Genomic DNA, 23,050 nt, shown 5'->3' with positions numbered 1-23,050 from the left:
CCAAAAACAGAATATACTTCATACCTCTATCACTTACAGATAAAGTACAAACTCTTCTTCCTGCTTTCCAAGTGCTCACTTGATAGATATTCCATTCAGTCTTCTCTCCTGTTCGTCCACGAAGGCCCTGCACTTCACAATGGTCGATCTTCTTATTTTACCTTGAATAATCTTTCTCCAAATTGTGCATTTTTACTCACAGTGCTTCCTCCTAAATCAATTGTGACAACCCCATTACCACTTGTAGTATGGAGTAACAATGCCTTAAACATATTTTTATGCTTTTCAGAAGGCTATCAGACAAAGTCTAAGAAAAATATTTAGAGGAAATTATACCGATAACAAATTCGATTTTTTGTGCCTAAACCCCGTGCTGTGACAGGAAAGTCAGAAACTAAGAGGCCAACCTACTTAAAATGAGAGAACCCTCCTTAGTTATGGCCACACTGGGAATGAAATTAGGTGTTCATAGGGAGAACAGGGAGATAGGCCTATTGGTGCTAGGCGATGAAATACTCTAATGCAGTGTTTCTCAAACCTTTCCACCACCAAAGCATGTTTGCCACCAGTGGTCAGAAAACATGGGACATGTAGAGACAATATTTCTTTTAAATTAAAAATTTAATCTTAAAAATTATACTTTTTGTTTCATGGCATATACACATATTTGGCATAATACAAAGTTATCTCCTCTGAGTAAAACTGACCCTTCCTCAGAAGATATTAATTAGGCACTTTTTGTATCCCACAGCACAAAATCACATACACTTTCTTGAAAAACACAGACTTAAGAAGACTACAGTGTCCCCCCAGAGTCAATGTAGCACGTTATTTCTAATAATCCCTATGAGCCAACCTATCAGAAATATTAATGAAACCTCCAGGCAAGAAGTAAGAAGGTCCTTAGGGGAAACATGAAAAGTTATAGGATCACATTTAAGAAAGAAAGAACTGAGAATTCCCAACAGCGGCCAAAATGATGCATACATGAAGACCAGCACATAGTTACAACATACTCTGTAGGAAGCAGACCACCAGAATCATATGGTGCAAGAGAAGTGAAATAAGATATGCATGAGATTCTCACCCAGGGCTTCCACATTAAGACCAGTGAAGGAGAGCCTGTGCATTCCCCAGGATGATCTAGGAAAGCGTCATTCTATTTAGGAGACATCTTCCCTGCTGGGTACTGCTGCTATTATACACCACAGGTAGGCCTATTTTCCTGTACATCTGTACATATGATATACTCAAGAGATTGGTTTCTCTTTCAGCTTAAGAACCAAAAAAAAAAAAAAAAAAAAGCTCAGAGAATTTAGATCACCATGGAACTCACATTCTCCAAAATAAGCACTCTAAATGGTACCAAAGTCATCCACGTGTCTTTCCCTTCTTAGGAAGTTGCTGGGTCATCAGCAACGGTATCACTTTAATACGTACTTTGAACAAAATAGTATGAAAGTGGCTCGATCCACTGGGGCTGAACCCAAGAGAAAATAGAAGTGGAGGGCTTTTCTTGGTATCCTCTCTTAGCTTCTCCACCTTTGTCCACCCATCTGCAACTTCAGGAAAAGTAGCATTAAGAAATTTTTCTAATAATAAAATCAAATCAGTGTACATGAAGACTGAGATTCACATAGGGTTTGGTGGTGAATATATTAAGTATTGCTTCTCATAATTATGTTGGAAATTATCTGTGGAATTAATTTACAATGCTTTCGCTACAGTTGAGTGATAGTTTTTCTGTAAGGTTTTGTTTTTTTGTTTTTTTTTTAATGTCAAAAACATGGTCTATAGCTCAAATACTTGAAGCTTTTGAGTCATAGTCTGTGACTCAGACTTGAATTCAAGTCATCTGTTGCTGCTGTTTCAGAGGTAAGTGGCTACTCTGTTTCACCACTTTCTTGTGTTGTTAAGAAGAGTGGACACTAGCTTAAAAAGCACCAGTTTCCAACAGTAAGGAGCCATCCTTTCAAATGTCTCACCAAAATTGGCATCAATGCAAGTGAGTTTAGCTCTTCATAACCATCCCAATTTAAAAAATCAAAAAGAATTTACCTCCATCTTTGAATTGCCTTCTCTTCCTGGTTTCTTGTTCACAAGACTACTAACTGTTCTGCACATCCAGCTCAATGGGAAGCTTACGTTTGCTTCTAGATGAGGATTATAGTTCACTTTATGCATTACTAATTTAATGAGCCTGCAATATCTATATCATTATAAATATTCTTAAGACATATATATTAAGTATATAGCCTTGCTGAATAGAAGGAATTTTTTCTATTTGATTATGTTAAATGAATACTACAAATATTCTATATATACCACTTCACTTTCACTTTCATGTACCATTTTACCAAAATTATTTTTAAGGAAAATTTCCTATTAGTCAAAAAAAAGCTAAAGATATCTTGCTAAAAGATGTCTAGAGATTTCATTGTGTTAAAGCCATCATTATTAACTTTATTCTGAATTGTGTTTGATTCTTAAAAAGATATCTTCTTCGGTGATGATATTCTAAAGGAAATAAGGACAAATTTTGGAATGTTGGTAAATAATTAGTTTTAAAACATCTTTGATTCAATTGTTTTCTGCTATTTTGAAAATTGAGAGATATCATTTAAATAAAGTGGGAGTTCCATGGTGGCCCAGTGGCTGAGATTCTGAACTACCAATGCAGGGGGTCTGGGTTCAATCCCTGGTCAGGGAACTAGACCCCCACATGCCACAACTAAGAGTTCTCATGCTGCGACTAAAGACCCTGCATGCCACCACTAAGACCCAGTGCAGCCAAATAAATAAATATCTTTACATAAATAAGTTCCCTGGTGGCTCAGATGGTAAAGCGTCTGCCTACAATGCAGGAGACCTGGGTTTGATCCCTGGGTGGGGAAGATCCCCTGGAGAAGGAAATGGCAACCCACTCCAGTACTCTTGCCTGAAAAATCCCATGGATGGAGGAGCCTGGTAGGCTACAGTCCATGGGGTCGCAAAGAGTAGGACATGACTGAGCGACTTCGCTTTTCACTTTACATAAATAAATAAACAGACTAAAATACAATCTTTCAAATAGTGAATTTTAAGGGAACTTGTGATAGTAATAAGAAGAGCTTTAGAAGAAAGTCTCTTGATTATTTTAAATTTTTTTTTTGCAGTACATCTCATATGTTATATTCATCCTTCAGTTCAGTCACTCAGTATCTCTGACTCTTTACAACCCCATGGACTGCAGCACACCAGGCCTCCCTGTCCATCAACTCCCGGAGCTTATTCAAACTCATGTCCATTGACTCGGTGATGCCATCCAACCATCTCATTCTCTGTCGTCCCATTTGCCTCCTGCCTTCAATCTTTCCCAGAATCAGGGTCTTTTCAAATGAGTCAGTTCTTCGCATCAGGTGGCCAAAGTATTGGAGTTTCAGCTTCAGAATCAGTCCTTCCAATGAATATTCATCCTTAATGACATATATTTTAAGTGTATATGAAACCAGATAAATTAAGCATTAGTCGTTCAGTCATGTCCGACTCTTTGAGACCCCATAGACTGTGGCCCGCCCCACCTCCTTGGTCCAAGGGATTTTCCAGGCAAGAATACTAGAAAGGTTGCTATACCCTTCTCCAGGGAATCTTCCCAACCCAGGAAACGAACCTGGGTCTCCTGCATTGCAGACAGACTTTTTACTGTCTGAGCAACCAGGGAAGCCCTGTGATAAATTATCATGATAAATTAATCATAATGGGGTGACTAATAATGATTTTCACTGCAAACAATAAAGGATTAAATACCAAGTTGTAAATGAGCTGTGGTGCAATATGAATGTCTTTAAATAAGAGATCGCAAAATATATAAATAATTTATCTGAATACTCTTTTTTATTTTCTTCTGGTATCATAGGGGAAAAATGATAGAAAATCTCCTAATGAAAATAGTTCAAGAAAAAGAGAGAGAGAATCTGAATAATAATGCCAGAGCTAAAATCACTTAAATCTGTAGCAAGTGTCAGATTCAATCTATCTTTAAATGATAGCATATGTGTCCTCTCATTTTGAACTGAACGGAATTAATTGCCCTTATATATGAAGCTTTTACTGAAAAAAGAAAAACATAAGACAGATAATTTTTATCTCTATTTCAAGATTTCTATATTTGAAAAGAAGATGAAATTTAACAGATTTGGTCCACTGGCAAAGAAAGTTCAAGCAGCCAAGAATTATACATTTATAAAGAGTCAGGGCCAAAGGGCTTATTCAGAATAGGACAAGATTTACCCAAGATATGTTTTAGAATATTTGATACATTTTCCTGAACGAATCAAACTGCCTGCCCTAAGAAAAATTTCAAATGCCTTAGCAATAAAGTGAGTTGTCTATCTGTCTTCTCTCCACAGTCTGGAGACCATGAATAAGTCAGGAATATCCACTGTGACACAGTTTGTCTTGTTGGGCTTTCCTGGTCCCTGGAAAATGCAGATCATCTTCTTCTCACTGATTCTGTTGATCTACATCTTGACTGTAACTGGGAACATAGCCATCATTTGTGCTGTGTGGTGGGACCACCGACTCCATACCCCTATGTACGTGTTCCTGGCCAACTTCTCCTTTCTAGAGATCTGGTATGTGACCTGCACAGTCCCCAATATGCTGGTCAATTTTCTTTCCAAGACCAAAACCATATCCTTCTCTGGTTGCTTCACTCAATTCTACTTCTTCTTTTCCCTGGGCACAACTGAATGCTTCTTCCTCTGTGTCATGGCTTATGATCGCTACCTTGCCATCTGTCGTCCATTGCACTATCCCACCATCATGACTGGGAAGCTCTGTGCCATTCTAGTGTCTCTTTGTTGGCTCACTGGTTTCTTGGGACATTCAGTTCCTATTCTCTTCATTTCTCAACTACCCTATTGTGGTCCCAACATCATTGATCACTTTCTGTGTGATGTGGACCCTCTGATGGCATTGTCCTGTGCCAGCTCACCCATAATAGAGCATGTATTCCATTCTGTGAGCTCTCTTATCATCATTCTGACCATTTTGTACATCCTTGGATCCTATATCTTGGTGCTCAGAGCTGTGCTTCTGGTTCCTTCCTCAGCTGGGCGGCAAAAGGCCTTCTCTACCTGTGGATCCCACTTAGTTGTTGTATCTCTGTTCTATGGAACCATTATGGTGATGTACGTGAGCCCCACATCTGGCAACTCAGTTGCTATGCATAAAATCATCACACTGATATACTCTGTAGTGACACCAGTCTTAAATCCCCTCATCTACAGCCTACGCAATAGGGACATGAAATTCGCCCTCCGTCAGGTCATCTGTGCAATGAGGATTATGCAAACCTCATGAAAAGGTTTTGTGAAACTCGATGACTCTCTTCCTGCAAGTGGTAAAATAATCCTCTTCTTCCAATCCAAACCAATTTGGTTCTATCATAATCATCATGGTACTTTTGTGAACAGCAAGATTCATCACATATTTGATTATATTCTGATGCACTTTTAGTTTCATAAATGTGGTTCCATAGGAAGAGACTGCCACCTGACCATATGGTAAAAATAACTCTTAAAAATTCTTAATATTTGCTTCCAGGAAGATTTCAACTTTTTCAATGTGAAATCTCTGGCCACACAACTTTAAAAGATACAAATCAAATTGGTTGTTTGCTTACATGGCTGTCTAACACTTTGTTTAAAGGACACATAACACAGAGGCTTCCCTGGTGGTCCAGTGGTTAAGACTCTGCTCCCAATGCAAGAGACGCAGGTTAGATCCCTGATCAGGGAACTAGATCCTGCATACCGCAACTAAAGATCCAGCACAGGGCAACAAAGATCCCATGTGCCACAACTAAGACCTGGCATAGCCATATAAATTTTTTAAAAGACACATAACTCATAAGATGTCCATTGTCCTGAATTCTTGGCAAAACCCCACACATCGCTGTCGAATACACTAAGAGATTATTAAGCCAGTGTTACAAATTTTAGTTCATCATCTTCATCAATAGTATACAAGGGGAGGGCTAGGAGTTTGTTTGAAGCTATGAGTAAGAATATTGTTGGTGAGTTGTCAGTATGCAATCCTCATAAGGAAAATTAAAATTACATCAAGAGATCCACTCAGAGAGCTTGCCCTTGTCCCCTGAAGTTTAAGAGACACACGTTCTTTAATCCATTTTGAGTTTATTTTTGTGTGCGGTGTTAGAAAGTGATCTAGTTTCATTCTTTTACAAGTGGTTGACCAGTTTTCCCAGCACCACTTGTTAAAGAGATTGTCTTTACTCCATCTCCCAGAATTCTGGAAATAAAAGCAAAAATAAACAAATGGGATCTAATTAAAATTAAAAGCTTCTGCACAACAAAGGAAAATATAAGCAAGGTGAAAAGACAGCCATCTGAATGGGAGAAAATAATAGCAAATGAAGCAACTGACAAACAACTAATCTCAAAAATATACAAGCAACTTCTGCAGCTCAACTCCAGAAAAATAAACGACCCAATCAAAAAATGGGCCAAAGAACTAAATAGACATTTCTCCAAAGAAGACATACGGATGGCTAACAAACACATGAAAAGATGCTCAACATCACTCATTATTAGAGAAATGCAAATCAAAACCACAATGAGGTACCACTTCACACCAGTCAGAATGGCTGCGATCCAAAAATCTGCAAGCAATAAATGCTGGAGAGGGTGTGGAGAAAAGGGAACCCTCCTACACTGTTGGTGGGAATGCAAACTAGTACAGCCACTATGGAGAACAGTGTGGAGATTCCTTAAAAAATTGCAAATAGAACTACCTTATGACCCAGCAATCCCACTTCTGGGCATACACACCGAGGAAACCAGAATTGAAAGAGACACATGTACCCCAATGTTCATCGCAGCACTGTTTATAATAGCCAGGACATGGAAACAACCTAGATGTCCATCAGCAGATGAATGGATAAGAAAGCTGTGGTACATATACACAATGGAGTATTACTCAGCCGTTAAAAAGAATTCATTTGAATCAGTTCTGATGAGATGGATGAAACTGGAGCCGATTATACAGAGTGAAGTAAGCCAGAAAGAAAAACACCAATACAGTATACTAACACATATATATGGAATTTAGGAAGATGGCAATGATGACCCTGTATGCAAGACAGGGAAAGAGACACAGATGTGTATAACGGACTTTTGGACTCAGAGGGAGAGGGAGAGGGTGGGATGATTTGGGAGAATGACATTCTAACATGTATACTATCATGTGAATTGAATCGCCAGTCTATGTCTGACGCAGGATGCAGCATGCTTGGGGCTGGTGCATGGGGATGACCCAGAAAGATGTTCTGGGGAGGGAGGTGGGAGGGGGGTTCATGTTTGGGAATGCATGTAAGAATTAAAGATTTTAAAATTTAAAAAATAAAAAACTAAAAATTAAAAAAAAAAAAAGAGACACACGTTCTATCCCTAGTTCACACCTGGGGAAAAAAATATGTAAAGACTATAAAAGAGCTGGCTATGAGAGCAAAGTAGAAAGAACTGGGCTATAACTGGTGGAAACTGAATTCTCACCAGTAATATCACAAATACAGAAATTTTCGGCCTAGTTGAAACTCATAGAAGGTAACAAATTTGAAACATCTTGAAAGAGATCCCTCCCAAAAGTACTACCTGAAGAAGTAAGGCAATCCCCAAAGTTAGTCTATACGGAATGGGTCACTAGAATCCAGAAATGAAAGAAATAATAAGTAGTCAATTGCCCACATCGGGGAACTGCAGTTTAATATGCTCCCCCTCCTCACCAAAAAAATAAAAAAATCCATGAAATAAAAATTAACATACAAACTTTTGTCAAGCCTGTAATACAACAATACTAGTAAAGGAAAAGCCTTTCTACCGATAATTCTCTCCCCTCTCAAACCTAAAGTAACCAGAGGCAGTACAGACTTGTGGGAAGGGAGAGATGAAAGAGCAGAGGGGAAAGAAGTGGATCAAAGAAGTAGAAGCCTGAGTCAGACTGTCTTGAGGAATAATTTAATTTGTACAAAAAAATAAAATTTGGTTTCAGATTGCACCTGGCTTTTGAAAATCCATGTATTAATACTAACAGTAATCAGAAACACTATCATATTTGTCCAAGATAATACCCACATGTGGAAACAAACAGAACATCAGAAAGTATTTGCAGTAGACATGGTCAGAAAACTAAAGTTTCTTTATGTTTATACCCTCCAATATCCAAATCATACCATTAAATAGTTACAAGTACAAATGTTTAAACATTGCTGTAGTTCAAAAATGGGATAAAACTCTCACCTGAAGACCAAAAGGTATCTCTTTGAAAGTCCTCCTGGGCAACTGAAGAGTACTATGCCTCAAGGGTGGGTTCAGTTCAGTTCAGTTCAGTTCAGTCGCTCAGTGGTGTCCGACTCTTTGTGACCCCATGAATCACAGCACGCCAGGCCTCCCTGTCCATCACCAACTCCCAGAGTTCACTCAGACTCACATCCATCGAGTCAGTGATGCCATCCAGCCATCTCATCCTCTGTCGTCTCCTCCTCCTCCTGCCCCCAACCCCTCCCAGCATCAGAGTCTTCCAATGAGTCAACTCTTTGCATGAGGTGGCCAAAGTACAGGAGTTTCAGCTTTAGCATCATTCCTTCCAAAGAAATCCCAGGGCTGATCGCCTTTAGGATGGACTGGTTGGATCTCCTTGCAGTCCAAGGGACTCTCAAGAGTCTTCTCCAACACCACAGTTTAAAAGCATCAATTCTTCAGCACTCAGCCTTCTTCACAGTCCAACTCTCACATCCATACATGACTACTGGAAAAACCATAGCCTTGACTAGACGGACCTTAGTTGGCAAAGTAATGTCTCTGATTTTGAATATGCTATCTAGGTTGATCATAGCTGAGAAGCTCTATACAGTCAGCAAAAACAAGACCAGGAGCTGACTGTGGCTCAGATCATGAAATCCTTATTGCCAAATTCAGACTTAAATTGAAGAAAGTAGGGAAAATCACTAGACCATTCAGGTCTGACCTAAACCAAATCTCTTATGATTATACAGTGGAAGTGAGAAATAGATTTAAGGGCCTAGATCTGATAGATAGAGTGCCTGATGAACTATGGAATGAGGTTCGTGACATTGTACAGGAGACAGGGATCAAGACCATCCCCATGGAAAAGAAATGCAAAAAAGCAAAATGGCTGTCTGAGGAGGTATTACAAAGAGCTGTGAAAAGAAGAGAGGCGAAAAGCAAAGGAGGAAAGGAAAGGTATAAGCATCTGAATGCAGAGTTCCAAAGAATAGCAAGAAGAGATAAGAAAGCCTCCTTCAGCGATCAATGCAAAGAAATAGAGGAAAAGAACAGAATGGGAAAGACTAGAGATCTCTTCAAGAAAATTAGAGATACCAAGGGAACATTTCATGCAAAGATGGGCTCAATAAAGGACAGAAATGGTATGGACCTAACAGAAGCAGAAGATATTAAGAAGAGGTGGCAAGAATACATGGAAGAACTGGACAAAAAAGATCTTCATGACCTGGATAATCACGATGGTATGATCACTCATCTAGAGCCAGACATCCTGGAATGTGAAGTCAAGTGGGCCTTAGAAAGCTTCACTACAAACAAAGCTAGTGGAGGTGATGGAATTCCAGTTGAGCTGTTTCAGATCCTGAAAGATGATGCTGTGAAAGTGCTGCACTCAATATGCCAGCAAATTTGGAAAACTCAGCAGTGGCCACAGAACTGGAAAAGGTCAGTTTTCATTCCAATCCCAAAGACAAGGGTAGGTAGAAGGATCTAAAAAAAGGTAAGAAAAGGAATCAGAAAATGTGCTTGGAAAGCTACTAAAGACAGCTTGAAATATCCATTACAGTTCTACCTTAATTGAGCCCCAATATTTTAATGACTCAGCTGAACTTATTAGCTGAAAAAGGAACAGAAATATTTTGTATAAAACTCAGCAGGTCACAAGTATCCTACTGTTGCAACTTACTAGATGTTGAATGTGTATTTATATCTTTCATTAAGATTCAACTCACATATCACTTCCACCAGAAAAACCTTTCTAATATCAGCAGGTTCAACTGTGTCCCTCTGTAATGCATCTAGAATACACCAGATCATATTCCCTCATTGTACTTGCAAATGCTTTGAGGTAAGTCTATTATGTGTTTGCGTGTCTTTCCTTAGACTATAAGCCCTATTTTTCATTTTTATCCCCAGCATCAGCATGTTAACTAACTAGTAAGCAGGTAGTGAAAGAAACAGGTTTTGGAAATGGATGAGTGAACTAGTTCTTGATCAGTCCTCACTAGATTTAAATGCTTTAGTCTCAAAGCTAACTGGTTATTTACATTTTTAATATTTAAGAAGTTATCTGTTTTTAAAACTACATTTGGATACATGCTTTTATTGCAAAATAATGTACACTTGTCATAAATTTTTCAAACAATACATACAAGTATAAAATTAAGGGTAAATGTTCCCATCCTTCTTTCTCACAATCCCATTTCCTACAAATAACAAGTTTAATACTGGTCAGTTTCTAACATACATAAGCATGCAAATTCATACACATATAATGGTTTTAATTTCTTTAAACTGATTATATTATATAAATATTTTTAGTTCTCTTAAAATTTTATAACTTTGTAATCAAATGAATACAAACATATATGCCTCATAACTTAAAATTGTTTTCTTTGTGAATAAACAGTAGGGTTTTCCTGGTGGTTCAGATGGTAAAGAATCTGCCTGCAATGTGGGAGACCCAGGTTCAGTCCCTGAGTAGGGAAGATCCTCTGGAGAAGGAAATGGCAACCCACTCTAGTATTCTTGCCTGGAGAATTCCATGGACAGAAGAGTCTGGCGGGCTACAGTTACATTAATTTTTCCCCTATTGCTAGATTCATTTTTAAACTGCCTTGTTCTCACATAGGTTCAAGATATTAAAGAAAAACACACAACAGTTCTAGGAAGGATCTTGTTAGAGGCAATAATAAATCTATCACAAATCCATTTTTAAATTATATGATATGCCATGCATACATAAACATCTATGTAATATAAAAAGAATTTTATAAGTTTAAAGAATATGAAATTCATAAATATCTTTGAATTTCTTTATTCACAGTAGAAAAACATGGAATATTATCCACACTTTATTAGCAGCCTGTGAACCTGTCACCAAAATCAATCTCCCTATGCAACAAAGGGGGAAAGAGAATTTTTGTGTTAATTTTCTTGCTTTTCTTTAGCTTTACCACTCATCTCTCAATAAAAATGATAGAGCAGGAAACTCCAAAGACCCATTCCTCTACAGAGAAACTGAAAATACAGGCAAAAAATTATCAGAATCAGCTTTATTAAAATTCTGGAAAATATTCAAAAATTTGCAACAATCAAACGAATATTCATCAAAAAAAAAGGCAAACAAAACATGGTAGGAGAACCTTGTGACATTTTAGCTTACCTTTGCCACATCCCCTTTGCCCAGATCGCCTCAGTTCAGAAGCATTTTAAAGATGGCAGGCCATATTCCTAGAAGGGATTCCTGGTTCCAGAGGAAACAGAATGGACCTCATTCTCAAAAGTTTCCTGTTTGTTTTGACCTATCTAGGGGTTCCCTAAAACATTTCAACAAAGGGTTTGCCTTCATTTCACCTAACTTAGAATTCTTTCAGAGAAACAGCCACATGGAGGATATTCCTCAAAAACACAAAGGCAAACTAAACAATTGCTGCCACCCAGGGCAAAGGGTATCAGTTGAGACAAATATTAGACACACTAGGGCTCTCATGGTGGTCTAGAGGTTAAGAATTCACCTCACAGTGCAGGGGAAACCTGTTTGACCCCTAGTAGGGAAGATTTCAAACGCCAAGGCCATCACAATGAGAAGCCCAGGCAGCATGACTAGAGAGTAGCCCCCGCTTGCCACAACTAGAGAAAGCCCGTGCACAGCAATGAAGACTCAGCACAGCCAAAAATAAAATAAATAAATAAATAAATATTATAAAAAAGAAAAAATAGCTGAAAACTTCCCACCCTAGGAAAGATATAGTCATCCAGGTACATGAAGCCAATAGGTCCCAAGACAGATTCAACTCAGAGAGGAGTTTATCCATTCATCTATTGATGGACATTGGGTTGTTTCCAATTATTAGTCATTAGAAGTAAACTGCTAGAAACATTTGTGTACAAGTCGTTTGGGGGGAATATCCATTTTTTCTTTTGGGTAAAAAACTAAGGGTGAAATTGCGTTATCAAATAGGACATGCATGCTTAACTTTGTAAGAAGCTGTCAAACTGTCTGATCCAGAAATTTCACTCCAGGTATATCTAAAGGAAGCAAAAACACTAATTGTAAAAGATTCATGCACCCCAAATGTTCACAGCAGCTTTATTTATAATAACCAATATATGGAAGCAGACATGAGCACCCATCAACATATGAATGAATAAAGATGTGATACACACACACACAATGAAATACCACCCAGCCATGAAGAAAATGAAATTTTGCCATTTTCAACATCGTGTATAGATCTGGAGGATATCAGCTTAGTTAAATAAGTCAAGACAGAGAAAGACAAATACTATATGTTATAATTTATATGTGAAGCCTAAAAATACAAGAAAAATGAATGAACATAACAGAAACAGACTCATAAATACATAGACCAAACTACAGTAGTGGTTATCGTGGGGAGAGGGAAAAGGGGAGGGGCAAGACAGTGGTAGGGCACAAACTTCTATGTAGATAAATAAGTAACAAGGATATATTGTACACCACAGGGAATTATAGCCAACATTTTATAATAACTTTAAATGAAGGATAATCTCTTATATTGGAGTATAGTTGATTTACAATGCTGTGTTAGTTTCAGGTATACAGCAAAGTGATTCAGTTATACATATACATATATACATTCTTTTTCAGATTCATTTCCCATGTAGGTTATTATATAATATTGAGTAGAGTTCCCTGTGCTATACAGTAGGTCCTTGTTGATTACCTATTTTATATACAGTAGTGTGTACACACTAATCCAAAATTCCTATCCCTTCCCCCTCACCATGCTTCTCCTTGGTAACCATAAGTTTTCGAAGTCTGTAAGTCTGTTACTGTTAGTAAATAAGTTCATTTGTACCATTTTTTAGATTCCATATATAAGTGGTATCATATGATACGTCTCTGTCTGACTTACTTCACTTAGTATGATAATCTCTACATCTATCCATGTTGCTGTAAATGGCATTATTTTGTTCTTATTTATGGCTGAGTAACAATAAGAAATTGAGTGAAAATATACAAAATACATCATTATGCTCTGGAACTGTAAGACGTTTTCCTCATGCTAATGCACAGATAGCAATGGTAAAAACAGCAGCCCAAAGGTAAGGATTCTAATTACTACTGTTTAGTATATAGTCCATGAGATCACAAAGAGTGGGACACGACTGAACGACTTCACTTTGACTTTTCACTTTCATGCACTGGAGAAGGCAATGGCAACCCACCCCAGTGTTCTTGCCTGGAGAATCCCAGGGACGGGGGAGCCTGGTGGGCTGCTGTCTATGGGGTTGCACAGAGTCGAACGTGACTGAAGCGACCTAGCAGCAGCAGCAGCAGCAGCATTCCATTGTGTATATGTACCACATCTTCTTTATCCATTCCTCTCTTGATGGACATTTATGTTACTTCCATGTCTTGGTTATTGTAAATAGTGCTGCATAGAGCATTGGTTACATGTATCTTTCTGATTTGTGGTTTTCTCTGGATATGTTCCCAGGAGTGAGACTGCTGAATCATATGGCAGTGGTGGTAGTGGTTTAGTCTCTAAGTTGTGTCTGACTCTTGCAACCCCACGGACTGCAGCCTACCAGGCTCCTCTCTCCATGGGATTTCCCAGGCAAGAAAACTGGAGTTGCCATTTCCTTCTCCAAGAGATCTTTCCAATCCAAGGATCAAATTCGGATCTCCTGCATTGCAGGTGGACTCTTTACTAACTGAGCCACCAAGAAAGCTGAATGACATAGTAGTGCTATTTTTAGTTTTTTAAGGAACCTCCATACTGTTCTCCATAGTGGTTGTACCAATTTACATTCCCACCAACAGTGTAGAAAGCTTCCATTTTCTCCACACCAATACTGGTTTCCAACCCATGAACAAGTTATATTTTTACATTTATTTACCTTTCATTTCCCACAGCTATGTTTTTGGCTTCCATTGTATAGGTCTTCCATATCTTTTATCAGGTTTACCTTTGTCAATGGAATTTTCCAGGTAAGAATATTTGGGTGAGTTGCAATTTCCTACTCCAAAATTCTTAATTTCTCATAGCTATTATTTTTTCATATCTTTTATCAAGGTTATTTCTATTTAATATTTTTGAAGCCACTGTAAATAGCATTTTTATATATCATTTTCTGCTTACCACTATTACCTGTATATACAATACAAGATATTTTTGTATAAGATTCTTTGATCTTAAAATCTTTCAAATTCATGTTGACTTGAAACAAGACTGCCAGATATTTCTCCAGAAACAAAAGGAGTTTATTCAGGATCACTGAACTAGAATTGCAGTTCAGTGTCTACAATCATGATGACCCACATCAGCTCCCTACATGGTCAAGAGGAGAAGGCTACAGAAAATAGAGTCCATGGTCTTTCATGGGCTGAGTGCTTGCCAGGATAGAAGAGGAGCTTATCTTGTTGCTGCGCTCTACTACCGTGGCAGGGCAAGAAAGTTTCCTTTCTGGTTGCCTAACTGTTTCATTGAAGTTTATGTTTATTAATAGTTTACACTCACTTATTAATTCTAGTAGCCTTTTTGTAGATTTCATTGAATTTTCTATATAGATTATCATTTCATAGCCAATGAAAACCAATGTACTTCTATCAATGTAGATGCCATTTATTTCTTTTCTTTGTGTGATTGCAGTAACACTTCCAATACAATGTTGAATAGAAGTGGTAAACATTTTTGCCTTGTTTCTGAGTTTATGGGACAAGCTTTCAATTTCACCATTAAGTATTAATATAATGTTAGCTATCAGGTTTTTTAAAATGCTCTTTTAAGAAGTTTCTGTCTATCCAAGTCTGCTTATTAAGCTTTAATTGCTTATTATCTGTCTATCTGAGAAGAATGTAAGCTTCTCAAAGGCAGGGACCTCATCTTCTATACTGATACAAACCCAGTGCACATAAGGAGGTAAATAATTGTCTTTATTTTTTATTTTATTATTTTTAATATAAATTTATTTTAATTGGAGGTTAATTACTTTACAATATTGTAATAATTGTCTTTAAATGAATGAATGAAATGTATCAACCCCAGATGCCAAGTGATTATTTTTTTTTACATTTTCAATAGGATTTTGTTAAAAAAAAAAAAGCAGCAGATCAGCATTACAATTCAAGAACCTAATCTATATATGCACTTGACAATGAAGCACATCTGCACAAGGAGTGAAAAAAGTTTTCCAAAAAACCGTCAAACATACCATCTTCAAATACCCAAATTACAAATCACTTCTGCAGGCCTTTTGTTGACTGGAATCATAAACAAAGAACATATTTATTGCTGTGAAAACAAATCTGTAGTAGAGTAAGTAGTATGAATCTTGGTTGTAAAGCATAATCAGTTGAATCAAGTTAGGAAGTTGAAACTCTAATAAGAAATTTGTATGTGAGAGAGGAAAGCCTGTAAGCTGGTTGACCCAAGAACAGCTGAGATATCTAACTTGTTCAGTAAGACCAGACACAACTTTAAATCTCCATTTTTTGAAAGGAATTAAAAATTACAATTCCAATAGCACACAAACAAACAAACAACAACAACAACAAAAACTGTAGAAAGCAATTAAAACTATGTTCAAAGAGTCACTTTTTTCAGCTCAATTTCAGCACTCCAAGGGGGAAAGAAATTCATGACTATCATGGATGACAACAGAATGAATGTCATTGGAATCAGTTATTTTCCCCCACTGAGGTATAAAATCTATATAGAAATTTGGTACTATACTGTAACAAATTGTACTTCTCATAGTTCTGTTTTAATTTCCTTTAAATCCTGTTTAATATAGTTTGTCTTTTTAATTGTAAAAATGTTTTCATGCTTCTGAATCTGGTTCCAGTTCTTTTTCATTTATTTTTATATCAGTATTTAATATACTGGCTACCAGTTATAATCAGAAAAAAATTCTTAGATGTCTCTTCATTATGACAGCACATTCAGCAGAAATCACTGACGTGCAAGCAAACCATAAAAGGTGCAGCTCTCTGGAAAGCACACTTCATAGATTATTTCAGTCTGAGTATTCTTTATGATGATTCTTGATGAACCACTCTTTCAATCTTGTAAACATTATTGTGCACAGTCTCGCTACTATGTAGTTGCATGTCCTTGGAAAGGAAGACTGGTTCAGAGCTAGTGAAAGTGAGGGCAGTCTAAAGTTTTAATGGCTGATAAACTGTACATTCTGTAGGAGGAAAGCACTTCTTTCTTGCTACTTAAGAATGTGGCAGAGATGTATGCTGAGGTAGCTCAGTCAATCCTTATGTTTTCCTTTTTTTTTTGCAAATTTGGTCTCAGAATATTTCTGGAAGGGTGACATTTCGAAGAAGCCACTGCTAGAACCGGCTTCCATTGCACTATCTGATACTGGGTACTTGGCTGTCCTCATCTGTAGCTTTATCCAGGCACTGGTTACTATTCACATGCTACAGGGTCAGTTTCACTGGGTCATACTCTCACAGCTGGTTGCCTTTTAGGTGGTGGCATTTGAGCATTGTGACTGGGTCATTAAGTTTGGAGACATCCAAGCAAAGGTCATCTGTTCTAATTTCTTTGTTGGCAATGTAAGAGAAAACCTGATTACCTCCCATACCATGACAGTTAAATCCCAGCTTTTTCAATCTCTTTTCTAGCCATGTTATCTAGGCTCTGACTTGTTTCCACATTTCATATCTCTCCCAAAGAGAAATAGTGATGTGAAATCTGAGAATCAGGATAAATATTCTCTAGGTACAAAGAGATTGGTCTGCATTCGAGTTTGTGCCTTAGACCAAGTCTTGATGATATAGCTCCATAATCTACCTTTGTAATACCTGGAGAAATTATAGAGAAGAAATTCTTGAATTCATCCATCCACACTTCTGCAAGTCGTCTGTTATTTTTATTGATACTCTGCCTCCTGGAAATGTGTCGGGTGTATCTTTCTGAAACACATGTCCAACATGTGAGCAAGTTCAGTTCAGTTCAGTCGCCCAGTCGTGTCCGACTCTTTGCAACACCATGAACCACAGCACGCAGGACTCCCTGTTCATCACCATCTCCTGGAGTTCACTCAGACTCACGTCCATCGAGTCCATGATGCCATCCAGCCATCTCATCCTCAGTCGTCCCCTTCTCCTCCTGTCCCCAACCCCTCCCATCATCAGAGTCTTTTCCAATGAGTTAACCTTTCGCATGAGGTGGCCAAAGTGCTGAAGTTTCAGCTTTAGCATCATTCCTTCCAAAGAAATCCCAGGGTTGATCTCCTTCAGAATGGACTGGTTGGATCTCCTTGCAGTCCAAGGGACTCTCAAGAGTCTTCTCCAACACCACAGTTCAAACACATCAATTCTTCGGCGCTCAGCCTTCTTCACAGTCCAACTCTCACATCCATAGATGACCACAGGAAAAACCATAGCCTTGACTAGACGGACCTTAGTCGGCAAAGTAATGTCTCTGCTTTTAAATATACTATCTAGGTTGCTCATGACTTTTCTTCCAAGGAGTAAGCGGCTTTTAATTTTGTGGCTGCAATCACCATCTGCAGTGATTTTGGAGCCCCCCAAAATAAAGTCTGACACTGTTTCCACTGTTTCCCCATCTATTTCCCACGAAGTGATGGGACCGGAAGCCATGATCTTCGTTTTCTGAATGTTGAGCTTTAAGCCAACTTTTTCGCTCTCCTCTTTCACTTTCATCAAGAGGCTTTTCAGTTCCTCTTCACTTTCTCCCATAAGGGTGGCGTCATCTGCATATCTGAGGTTATTGATATTTCTCCCAGCAATCTTGATTCCAGCTTGTGTTTCTTCCAGTCCAGCATTTCTCATGATGTACTCTGCATATAAGTTAAATAAGCAGGGTGACAATATATAGCCTTGACATACTCTTTTTCCTATTTGGAACCAGTCTGTTGTTCCATGTCCAGTTCTAATTGTTGCTTCCTGACCTGCATACAGATTTCTCAAGAGGCAGGTTAGGTGGTCTGGTATTCCCATCTCTTTCAGAATTTTCCACAGTTTATTGTGATCCACACAGTCAAAGGCTTTTGCATAGTCAATAAAGCAGAAATAGATGTTTTTCTGGAACTCTCTTGCTTGTTCCATGATCCAGCGGATGTTGGCAATTTGATCTCTGGTTCCTCTGCCTTTTCTAAAACCAGCTTGAACATCAGGGAGTTCACGGTTCACGTATTGCTGAAGCCTGGCTTGGAGAATTTTGAGCATTACTTTACTAGCATGTGAGATGAGTGCAATTGTGCAGTAGTTAGAGCATTCTTTGGCATTGCCTTTCTTTGGGATTGGAATGAAAACTGACCTTTCCCAGTCCTGTGGCCACTGCTGAGTTTTCCAAATTTGCTGGCATATTGAGTGCAGCACTTTCACAGCATCATCTTTCAGGATTTGAAATAGCTCAACTGGAATTCCATCACCTCCACTAGCTTTGTTCATAGTGATGCTTTCTAAGGCCCACTTGACTTCACATTCCAAGATGTCTGGTTCTAGATTGGTGATCACATCATTATGATTATCTGGGTCGTGAAGATCTTCCAAAGTTCTTCCACACTGCCGAATCCTAAAGGAAATTTCTAGGTTTTCTCCTCCCCAAATATCCATTCCAGCATCATACATTCCAATTTCCTGAAACTAATCTCTGTCTATAGAAAAAGTCCTCCTGCCATTGTATGTGTTCTCACAGGAAGTCTGATCACCTTTCCTTCTGTCCATTTCTCTTTGGGGAATGGGATACCAGTGAAAGTGGAGCTTCCAGTTGAATCCACCATAGGTCATGTCAGAACCTGCCATGTACTCAAAAGTATCATCACTGATCACATCTATGATAGGACAGACCACTGTCTTCCTGTCATGTTTGATCCTGGCTAAGAGAGGCTCCAGCCACCCCACTGTGCATTCACAATGCACCTCTAAAAAGGTGATCACTTTGCCTTGAGACAAAGCAGCGCCTTTTAACCTAGCTCTGATCAATCCAGAACCTTGCTCCATTCAAACAACGTGAACAGGTACTTTTAATTTTTTCACATAACTCTCTAGAGGTCTTTTCAAAAAAGTCTCTTTCACTGGCATCATCTACTAGAACAATTTCTTCTAGCATGTGTCTTAGTAAGCGATTAATGATGCTATGAAGAGTTTGCAGAAGTGTGCTCCAAGCCTCATTTATTTACAATCACCACACTGGTTGTAGGAAGGTTGTCTGGATACACCTTTGTTTGACACCCTTCTAACCTAACATCTGGTAAAGATCTGTTGAGTGCAATCATCTCACTTGCCATTAGATTGAACTTATTGACTTTAAACATCTCTTTCATCTTTTATTGATCCTTTTTAGGAGTGACAACTGGTTTCTGCATTTCTCCAGGCCCTTCATGGGGCTTTTGTACTGGCTCTTGAACATCCCCAGCAGGAAGTTCTCTCTCTTTTTTTTTTCCATCACATCTGTTGCATTCACTGAAGTAAAGCAGCAGGAACATATCCAAGAGTACCCAAATCCAGAGGTGGCTAGGACCATCTTGTAGTATGCAAATTTTCTCATGGCACTTTAAGTCAAAGGCAAAATTTTAAAATATATTACATATATATAAATATATAAAGATCATGAAAATTATTCCAATCGTTTCATCAGAAATCACTTTCATAACCCCGAAGTGACTTTTCAAGTGAGTTCACCTCCCAAATCCACATGTCCCGCATCTCCAGCTCTCTGCAAGCGGCGGCGGCGGTCCCGTTGGCCACAGTACAGGTGCTACTCTCGGGCCGCTGTCCGCTGCGCCACCTTCTCGGCCACGCAAGTCATTTTTGACCAAATGGTCAGGTCAAATTACCTGGACCTGTCATCAATTTCCTCTTCATCTGTCTTGTTTCAGCATCTCAAACATCACTGTCTTTTGCTCTTTGTCTGCTTTTACCTTTTTTGGGTGGTGCACTCAACATCTTCCTTCAGGTGAAACTAACCCAATTTTATAGCCACTACATGCTAATCCTTTTTAAATGTAAGCCTATTTCCAGGTATCTTGCAAAGTTAGAAAAGGTAAGAAGATGTACTCTATTTCTTATTTTTAAATGGGTTTAAAAAGAGGCAGGAAAAGTAACTTCTATTGCTACTGTCATGAGTGTTTGAGTCATCTATAGTATGCCCCATAATTTTTTACACTTTTCCCAACCAAAATAAGATTTTTATTTCCCCATCACATATTTATTTTAAATAGTGACTCCATAAGATTAATCTGTGAACTGGTGATGATTTAGGTGTACCAGAATTTCTTGAGTAACATTAAAATAAGGATTTCCAGGGTCCACTTTAAAGATTCTGATTTAAGAAATTTGGCAAAAGGCTTGCAAATCTATTCTTTTAAAAAGCGCCCAAAGTAATAATGAAACAGATTTGGGAGATAGTGCTTTCAGTTCAGTTCAGTTCAGTCACTCAGTCACGTCCTACTCTTTGCGACCCCATGAATCACAGCACGCCAGGCCTCCCTGTCCATCACCAACTCCCAGAGTCCACTCAAACTCATGTCCATCGAGTTGGTGATGCCATCCAGCCATCTCATCCTCTGTCATCCCCTTCTCCTCCTGCCCCCAATCCCTCCCAGCATCAGAGTCTTTTCCAATGAGTCAACTCTTGGCATGAGGTGGCCAAAGTACTGGAGTTTCAGCTTTAGCATCATTCCTTCCAAAGAACATCCAGGGTTGATCTCCTTCAGAATGGACTGGTTGGATCTCCTTGAAGTTCAAGGGACTCTCAAGAGTCTTCTCCAACACCACAGTTCAAAAGCATCAATTCTTCAGCACTCACCCTTCTTCACAGTCTGGATAGTGCTTTGGACCATTATTAATCTTTTGGATGTCAATTAAGTAAAAATTTTGGCTCAATTTTTCTATTTCCACCTTTCTGGATAAAAAGGTGTGAATGCTCTACTCTCCGTCAGGAGTAGAGCAGAGAGAATAGACATCTTTAGGTCAGAAAAATCAAGTGTAAGAATGGATACACTTAATAGAGGTCAAAAATGCATGAGGTCAGGAACAAGGTAGGTCATCACCAATAAAACGCAAGTGCTTCCTGGAGACCAGGTTAGAAGAGTCTAATGTCCAGACATCCAGGACATTTAATTCAAATTACCATCCACTAAATCTGACTTAGCAACAAGGTCTGATTTAGTTTACTGTATTAATTTTATTATTGAATAGGCAGCAATAAATCACTTTAAGTCTGCATCTCTAGGTACAAATGAATAAAGACCTATTTTTAAATGGGGAATAGAAGCAAGTATAAATAATAATTCTCATCTTGATCCACTCATGGTCTCTCACTCACTTTGACTAATTTTTGTGCACTTCTGAATTTTTCTCAATGCAGCCTTCATGTCCTTGTTCCGGAGACTGTAGATCAGTGGATTTACAAGTGGAGTCAAGGAGGAGTAGAACAAGGTTACAATCTTCTGTATCCCAGCTGGATTTCCAGAAGTTGGGCTGATGTACATGACCATGAGGGTTCCATAAAACAATGACACGACTACCAAGTGGGAACCACAGGTGGAGAAGGCCTTACGTCTGCCAGCGGCTGAAGGGACATGCAACACTGCTCTGAGAACCAGGGTGTAAGACCCAAGAATGAAAAAGAAGGTGATAAAAATAATAAGAGAGCTCAATATAGAACAGGAAAGCTCAATTCCAGGGGCAGGGATGCAGGACAGAGCCAGAAGGGGACCAGGGTCACAGACAAAATGGTCAATGGTATTGGGGCCACAAAAGGGGAGTTGTGTGATGAAATAGATAGGGACTGGATAGCAGAGGAAGGCTGTTACCCAGCAGAGGCCCACCAAGTTCATGCAGAGACGGCTGCTCATGATGGTAGGATAGTGGAGAGGTCGGCAGATGGCCAAGTATCGATCAAAAGCCATGAGGGGCAGTAAGAAGGTCTCGGTGGTGCCCATGGAAAAGAAGAAATAGAACTGGAGGAAGCAGGCAGTGAAAGAGATGGTTTTGGTCTCAGACAGAAAGTTCCTTAACATATTGGGAACAGTGGTGTTGATGTAACACATCTCCAGGAATGAGAAGTTGGCCAACAGAGTGTACATGGGAGTGTGGAGTCTGTGATCCAGCTTCACTGCAAAGACAATGGCCCCATTTCCCATCAGTGTCAGGATATAGGACACAGAGAAGAGTACAAAGAGGAGGACTTGAACCTCTCTAGAGCAGGGAAAACTCAGTAGTATGAATTCAGTCACCGTGTTGACTCCTGACAGATTCATGGCTTTCTAAAGGGTGAAGAGAAAAAAATTACAATCACAAAGATAACTTTATTCTTCAATCCTCAGGAATATTTCCTCTTAAGAAGGTTCCAAAGCTCTCAAGATCCTATTATTTTATTAAATAAATAATAACCTAACTATACTACTGAAGACTGTCAAACTTTAAGAATGCTTGATATGATCTGACTTTGAAATTTGGACTTTCTCATTCCTCTTTCAGTATTTTCTCAGATACAGCAATGACAGGATCTTATGCAACAAGTAGCTTGCAGGTTAGTGACAATACTTACAAATGTAAGTAAGTATGATAACTATAACTATGTATTTTTATCTATAGAATAAAATATAAAAGATTCTTAATATTGGACACAGAATTTCAATTACTCAGATCTTTGGAATTACAGACACAAACGATACGAATTGGAAGAGAAAGGTAAAGGTAACATAAGACATTGAAATCTTTATGCATTTCATTTTTATTTTGGATCAGTGTTGCAACTCTAAGTGTT

At 38.6% G+C, this 23,050-nt stretch overlaps 2 protein-coding genes and 1 pseudogene across 3 annotated transcripts; 1 reads left to right on the top strand and 2 right to left on the bottom strand.

The window, feature by feature from the left end:
* The first annotated feature begins 4,031 nt into the window (after positions 1 to 4,031).
* On the top strand, positions 4,032 to 5,343 carry LOC138444095 (olfactory receptor 11H7). Of its 2 annotated transcripts, XM_069597423.1 has the most exons (2): positions 4,032 to 4,067; positions 4,396 to 5,343. In XM_069597423.1, the coding sequence occupies exon 2, from the start codon at positions 4,399 to 4,401 to the stop codon at positions 5,341 to 5,343; it is 945 nt and encodes a 314-aa protein (XP_069453524.1). In that variant the 5' UTR covers positions 4,032 to 4,067; positions 4,396 to 4,398. The 2 variants fall into 2 exon arrangements, with proteins under 2 accessions (XP_069453524.1, XP_069453525.1); XM_069597424.1 differs by lacking the exon at positions 4,032 to 4,067 and having other exon boundaries at positions 4,393 to 5,343.
* An 11,250-nt stretch (positions 5,344 to 16,593) lies between these two features.
* Positions 16,594 to 19,825, bottom strand: LOC138444094 (polypeptide N-acetylgalactosaminyltransferase 1-like; annotated as a pseudogene).
* Positions 19,826 to 21,596: 1,771 nt separating this feature from the next.
* On the bottom strand, positions 21,597 to 22,547 carry LOC138444093 (olfactory receptor 11H6-like). Its single transcript, XM_069597421.1, has one exon. It carries the CDS (start codon positions 22,539 to 22,541, stop codon positions 21,597 to 21,599), a length of 945 nt encoding a protein of 314 aa, XP_069453522.1. The 5' UTR covers positions 22,542 to 22,547.
* Positions 22,548 to 23,050: the final 503 nt, after the last annotated feature.

This window comes from Ovis canadensis, chromosome 7 (genome assembly GCF_042477335.2).
Source record: "Ovis canadensis isolate MfBH-ARS-UI-01 breed Bighorn chromosome 7, ARS-UI_OviCan_v2, whole genome shotgun sequence".
Classification (NCBI taxonomy): Eukaryota; Metazoa; Chordata; class Mammalia; order Artiodactyla; family Bovidae; genus Ovis; species Ovis canadensis.
The sequence above is the reverse complement of the archived record's forward strand: the minus strand, read 5'-3'. Positions and strand labels throughout refer to the sequence as shown.